Raw genomic sequence first — 6937 nt, 5'->3', positions numbered from 1 at the left:
TGTGCAATTTTCTTGGCGCAAACAAATTTTTGAAGAGAAATTAAAGTACACCCTCCATTCTTGGAAAATATTTTTGCCTAGTATCGTCTAGTCTCCGACACAACGAAGAGGATACCATCCCTATTAATCTTTCAATCTTGGAGTTTATCAGTAACATTTCTGTCGTGAAGAAATTTTTTCATTTGAAAAAATTAAACTATCCCTTTATGAAAATATTTTCGTCCGGTATCTACTCTCTGTAACTCAACCAAGATACATTTTCTCCGATTCTCACTCTCGTTGAATAAATAAGTCCGCTCAGCCTTTGAAAATTAAAACACCCCCCAGAGCCACCAAGAAAATATTTTTTCACCCAAGCGCTTTTAGTATCTCACCGTGACGCAACGAAGACGATACTATTACTATTAATCCCGTAATCTTGGAGACCACCTTTGACATTCCAGGCGCGAACGGGCGAGAAGCAGAAATATGCAAAACACCCAGGAGGGTCGGGCTTCGCGTACATCAATTTCGTCTTCCATTAAATCCGTGGAACCGAATTTATGGTCTCCCTCGATCTAATTTACGGGTGGGGTAACTCGAGGGACGGAGGTTGTGGCTTTAATCGTCGAACGTGAAAAAATACAAACTGTCAGGGGGGGGGGGGGCGAAGAATTCTCGATGAGCGTTGGATATAAATTCGTACCCCCTCCAAGATGCACGGGGACGTGGTGGGAGGAATAGGGAGGGGATGGCAGTTTGAAACTTTACAGCGATAGCAAGACACGCCATAAAAATCGCTTAAGATGCAAGCGTCCCCGTGAGAAATCCCCCGTGTGCCCTCGAGAGTGTCCCGTGGCAAAAAAATGAACGGAACTCGAGCGGAATTTTAATCCGTCCTTGTGTTTCGCGCGCTCACGCGCATCCCTTACGCACGAGGAGGTGAAACATCCCGTGAATACGTTTACCCGACGTCCTTGGGACGACGCCAGGCGTCGACCGACTTCACCGATTCTCGTCGCGGAGTCGCTCGTCGTAAAATTAAGCATGCGTGGCCACACGCCCCCAGGCTCTACGTTTTATTACCTTTGAAACTTCGTAACCCGTGCTTCTCGTGGTGCCGTGTGCGCAGCGGGTTTGACCGTGGAACGATTACTTCGTAAACATAATTTTCGACAGTCAGGGAACAATACTTTGCGGTAGGGGAAGAGGAAAGAATACGGGCCTATCTTCTTTGAGGTGCGTTCGAGCATTTTTGCTTCCCTTTGTTTGGGTATTTTACAATTGAGAATGGAAACACGACGAGTATACCCCCTTAAGGGGTGTGTAAGTGATTAGGACAGAAATATAAAGTGTGATTGGATAGGAGAATTTTTTCTGCGACAATTGTATACTTCAAACATTCTTCAAACATACTTCAAACATAGTTCAATACTCTGGTGTGTACTTTGGGACTTGGAATGCTGAGTTTGTGAGCTAATATTTTGGAAGAAAATATTTTGACTTATCTCTGCAAGAGACACATCACTCAAGCATCTTACGTTTGTGAGCGCAAACATACTGAATCATTTACAAACAAATACCTCTAGATTATATAAAACCATCAACAGGAATCGGTCAAAGAGAATAAGTTTCAACCCAACGACCATACACGTCAAACACACTCCAACATTTCGTCGTGTACCTACGGTGAGGAGCTCCGATGATTACTTTTGTTCCAATAATCCCGGAACGATACTTACTAAACGCAAGAAAAATTCTCAAGAGCTCTGCTTCGAGAGTTACCAATCAAACACGTTACCCTCGTGCGCGCAAACGTGCCGATCATCTACAAACACATCCATCGAGCCCCTGTAAAATAAGAAGACAGAAAATGTTAACGTCGCGATCGCGCGTAATTCATCGAGGGCGACAGGCTTTCACCGTACACATCAAACACACTTCGCTCTACGCGTCGTCTCGTACATCTTGTTATAAGTATGTAAATATTAAGCGACATACGCGACTCGATCATCAACATCGCTGTCGTTCAAACGCGGCTCTCTCGATATTAATTTATCGGTGGAGCAGCTATCGTCGCGGAGCACCGCTCTTTGCGTAACGAGCGCTATTTTTATTCCCCACGAAGCCAGGATCACCGTTTCATAAATTCGGACTTTACTTCGTGCATCAGAATTTACAGAATCACAGGACAGATTGAACAATCTCTTCCTAAAAAGGGAGCGAACGCACGATAAATGTTCGAGATCTTTTATTCGGGTGAGGAGAGGTTCAGTTATTGCCCGACGAATCGTTTGGACGTGTCAGAGTTTCATATACGATGTCCGTGACAGCCTCGGTGATATTGGAGTTACTGACACCAGCGGAGTCACTCGAGTCACTGGAGTCACTGGCGTCAATGGAGTCATTGGAGTCATTGGAGTCACTGTCGTCGCAGGTCACAGCTTTCTGGTCTTGTTTGATCAGGAGCTTCTGTAGCTGTTTTTGTAACGTGTTCGACGTTACCAAAATGCAGTTCATGATCGTGAACACAGCTCGATTGTACTTCTGGACGATTCTGTACTTGAGCTCCCCTATGCGAGGTAGCTCAATCTATCAACAAGCAACGTGTCTCGTTACTGTTTACAGAAGAAAACCGAATAACTGTACCAGTATGTTTGGTAGGTTATCCTGAATCAAAAACAAACAAATCAATGTTTACGGGAGTAGGGTCGTCGTTTTAATACCTTCTTTAAAAGAAAATGAACAATATCTGCAAAATAAAAAACTCTGTTCCAATTATGTAGCGTCCGGACACAAGAAGACGGCTGACGAATGTCTACATCTCCACTCTAGGTCATAGTCCATTAGCCCACACCACTATCGCACGCATTGTCGTTATTGGTCGCTGTCGATCTTCGTCACCGCCCTCGCGCGATGGTGGGGGAGCTAGTGGACCGCAAACTAGAGTGGGAATGCAAACTAGAGTGGGATACAAACACTCGTCAACCTTCTTTTCGCGGACACTACATATGGTTTTATTTTTCGGTATAAATCCAAAACAAGTGGATCGAAACCTATAGTGTACCTGATATTTTTGCTCCAAAACAACCTACCAAACATACCGGTAGAGACAATCGTTCTGATTTCCTCCTGGAACACTCTGAATAATACGTATTTTTCTCTTTCATGTAATTACATCGCCATCGTCGTAGCCGTTGGGCAGAACCGGTGCGATCGCCGACAGTATCCTGTAATAGAGATCCTCTACGTCGGCACTGGATCCCCACAGACCCTCCGAATGCGTCCAATAAACGAGGCCGGCCGCGATTCCGCTCTTCAATAAGAACAACAGAATCCAGCAGAGTTTCTGCCTGCCAGTTGTCGGAGGTGTCTTCGATGGACAGTCGCATAACTGATGAAAACATGCACGAAGGTTACCATCGTCTGAGAGGGGGTAAGTATCGTTTGCCCAACGGGGTGGTAGGTACGTTTGCATACGCGATACCCAGAAATTGCGCTATATTCCGTGACTCGAGACGGCTAGTATCAACATTTGGGAATATTCAACGAGGGAAACGCGGTATCCCACAGAATCCTATATTTAACATGGGGTATATATTTGCGGATTCAGCCAACCCCCTCTCCATCCCTTGCACCTGGTGGGGGAGTGGGGGCCAATTTACGAAATTGCAAATTTCATTTGAAATTTACAGGACGACGTTTCGTTGCTTCGAATTTCGAACTGTCATACCCGGCTAATCAGCGTTCTCAATTGGATCACCGGCTACCAAGATACACCATGGGCCTCATTTGCAAAACACTCGAGATACGGAGAACGTGCAAGGTAAACTGCGCAAAGTTTGCGCGATACTGAAGATGGTAGATATCGAAGTTACATCTCGGTTGATATCGAAAGGGGAAAAAATGTGGCAAAGGGTTCGAGAATCCATGGAACGTTAAAAGACAATACTGAACCTGGTAGGGTTCTATGAGGGGGTAACGAGATCCGCGAACGAGTGGCAAAGGGACGAGATTCGTCGCGTTTACGAAGCCCTCGAGAGTATCCGGCTCTCTGTTCAAGGAGTAGACTCTGGAACTCGCTAAACGCGACGACGACGTCCTCGACTCGGGTGGGGTCACGTATGCACGTACGTACGTGTCCCTAACAAGTACGGGAACTCCAAACTGTCCTCCTCCATTAGAGATCCATCGGCGTCGCGACGCTGTACCTGTGTACACCGGACTGTCGGGCTAATTTCAGGTAAACGCAACTACGTTATCGACTAACCAATTCCGTACAGGTGCTGGACCCGCCATCGTTCCCCCACGGCGCGGCACGTCAATATCACGGCAAAGACAGCTCCGGATGCCGCAACACCACGACCCGGATCGACGCCAAACGTCCCTTGTTAACGAGTACAACGTAATCCCGCCAACAGAATCTCATTAACAATAAATACCCCCGGCCACGGTCGAGGAATCTCCTGGTAACCGTCGCGCGAACTGGAAAACGACGTTCGCGCGAAAAGCGTGCACGGTGACGCTTTAACGAGGGAGGGCGCACCGAGCGTACCACTCCGATCGAAACGCGCTTTCACAGGGTGACAGAGTACGGGTTAACGACGGTGTGTGCAAAATATTAGGTGTAGATACTCGGTGGTTTCGAAGTTACAGACGATTTACTTTGTTTTTTTTAATGGGCCCTGATACTTTTACCGAGGAGGGAGGATTATTTTAATTCAAGCGCGTTGGTGAGATTTTCTTCTTGAAATTTTGGAAACGAAATATAGTTTCTAGTAAGGTAGACCTTGCAAAATTAATTTATAATCAGTAGTAACGATTGTTGTCAAGGAACTTTGCAGCGATGATACTTTAGATTGTTTCTTCACTGGGCTCCTCACCTTTGGTTGACAGGTTCTTTGCACGTCCCTTCGCGAACATATTTTGACAGTCACTGGTCTAGAGGTCCAATAAGATCCAGTGTCTGCGGTAGTTCTAGGGCAGGGTTGCATCGCATCCATGCCTACCAGTTTCTGGATTTTCTTCGGCCTTATGCACGACTCGGGATTGGACAGATTTATGGTCTGCGCGATACACTTGGTCCCTCTCTTCATTTTTCTTGCGAAACCTCGCGAGTTCTCTGTGTCTCGAGACGGGAAATTATCCGACGAGATAAGAGGTTGAACGTTAAAATGATATTCAACAAGTCCGTCTGGAAAATTAAACGTCGGAAATTTTCCAGGTTTCAGGGTTTGAATTCTTACGAAAGAAACGGTCGTCGCTTCGAGCGAAGAGCGATTCTCCAGAAACGTCAGATTATGTGTGTTCACTTTGCATCGTATAACCTCGAAACAATAATTTCTCGTGACTGGAGGGAGGGATGTACGAGCGACGAGCTTGGTGGTTCGTTCACCATCGAAGGATTATTTCGGTGAAAACTCAATCGATATCGGGCGCTATTAAATTTGGATCATTCTCCTGTTACCACGTGTCGAATTTTGACCGATACGAGCGGAAACTGTTCTTCTTTGTTCGAGACGATTCGATCTCTGTGACAACTTCAGGTCGAAGAACTTCCGATAAAATTGGAAGAATTGAAAAAAGAAATTTTTAAAATTTTAATAACTAGCTCCATTTTGTCACTGAACTATTTACAAAATGACAGAGGTGCTTAGCAAAAAATAATACGTCTCGGAAAAGAATATCTCAAATTGTTACCAGGACCCACTTTCGAAAAGTATAATCTTTCCCAATTATACTCGTGTGTATTTAAAATACGTTAGTACGTTACACACAAACGTACATTTTGAACGGAAACAATACGTAGAGAATATTTGGAAGAGGAATAAAAATCAATGTTCGATAAAATTGATATTATTCGTAACCATCAAACGATAGAACTCGAGTTCCGGAAAAATGAACTCAACAAGTTGATAGTTATAGGTTATAGGGGTGAAAAAAAACAATCCATGGAAACACAAACGTTTATTTCAATATCGAAGATAAAATTTACTACGGTTTGAAAAAAGGTTTCTCGAATTGTTACTAGTAAAAATCCACTTTTGAAAAGTATGATCTTTCCCAATCACACTCGTGCGTAACATACATTTTAAAAGGGAATAATACGTAGACGAAGAATGCAGTGGTACCTTACATACTCGCCGCTAGAGAACAGCGCGCTGACTGTTTCTCGCAAGTCCTCGTATCGGCTCCGATCGGTATATATACGATCCTTCCCGATCTCCCAATATCTCGGCGTATAAAGTAGTCTTACTTACTCTACCAGTAGACCTGGGATCGAAACTCTCTCTTCCTTCCTTTTCCTATATTCATTCACTCTACAACATCCTTTTACAGAATCCACCACAAGAATATTTCGAAAGAGGAATGTAAAAATCAACAAAAGTGTGCAATAAAATTCGTATTATTCGCAATCACCGAACATAGAACTCAAGTTCCGGAAAAAGGAACTCAACAAGTTGATAACACCGGATATAGGAAGAGGTAAGCAATCTGTGGAACACATAAAAACACGTTTACTTTAATATCGAAAACTCGACGTGAGTTGTCCTCGTGACAGGTGGCTCTCTCAGGGTTCGAAATAATTTCAAAGATGTTCTTGTTGTCACTATTGTGTCGTTCGTGTTTATCGCGCATCGAAATCAAGAAGAATAATAAAAAAGATTCGCAAAGACACGTATCTGGTCGTACGGCGAACAGACTTCAATCGACGGTGAGGTTAGGATAGGTGGAAGAAGAAGGATGCCATGAGGAGGCGTCGCAGATACGCCGGGACGTGTACGAAGAGGCTTGCCTGAGTTACGTATGGCGAGCGTTTAGTCAAGTTTCGTTCGCGAAATCCTTGTTCGGTTCCTCCTCGTTTCGCGGGCCACTGATAAGAAGAAAGATATAAAGGAGGCGAGATTACAACGACGAGCGTGGAAGGGAAGCAGCAGTCTTCGAGAGGGTAGGTGGA

At 44.6% G+C, this 6937-nt stretch overlaps 1 protein-coding gene across 1 annotated transcript; it reads right to left on the bottom strand.

Annotated features, from left to right (window-relative positions):
• Nucleotides 1-2250: 2250 nt before the first annotated feature.
• On the bottom strand, nucleotides 2251-5075 carry LOC143146150 (uncharacterized). The gene is made up of 3 exons (XM_076310162.1): nucleotides 4863-5075; nucleotides 3158-3373; nucleotides 2251-2571 (listed from the first exon to the last, which is right to left on the bottom strand). The coding sequence occupies exons 1-3, from the start codon at nucleotides 5073-5075 to the stop codon at nucleotides 2251-2253; spliced, it is 750 nt and encodes a 249-aa protein (XP_076166277.1).
• Between the last annotated feature and the right edge of the window lie 1862 nt (nucleotides 5076-6937).

Source organism: Ptiloglossa arizonensis, chromosome 4 (genome assembly GCF_051014685.1).
Source record: "Ptiloglossa arizonensis isolate GNS036 chromosome 4, iyPtiAriz1_principal, whole genome shotgun sequence".
Taxonomy (NCBI): domain Eukaryota; kingdom Metazoa; phylum Arthropoda; class Insecta; order Hymenoptera; family Colletidae; genus Ptiloglossa; species Ptiloglossa arizonensis.
Note: the sequence above shows the minus strand (reverse complement) of the source record. Positions and strands in the feature narration are given on the sequence as shown.

Excerpts from the sequence above, each read along its gene's own strand:
- LOC143146150 (XM_076310162.1), bottom strand. The coding sequence starts at position 5,075 with ATGAAGAGAGGGACCAAGTGTATCGCGCAGACCATAAATCTGTCCAAT. Across the intron at positions 3,374-4,862 it reads AAAGAACCTGTCAACCAAAG|TTATGCGACTGTCCATCGAA; the intron begins GTGAGGAGCCCA and ends TGTTTTCATCAG. Across the intron at positions 2,572-3,157 it reads ACGGCTACGACGATGGCGAT|ATTGAGCTACCTCGCATAGG; the intron begins GTAATTACATGA and ends GCTTGTTGATAG.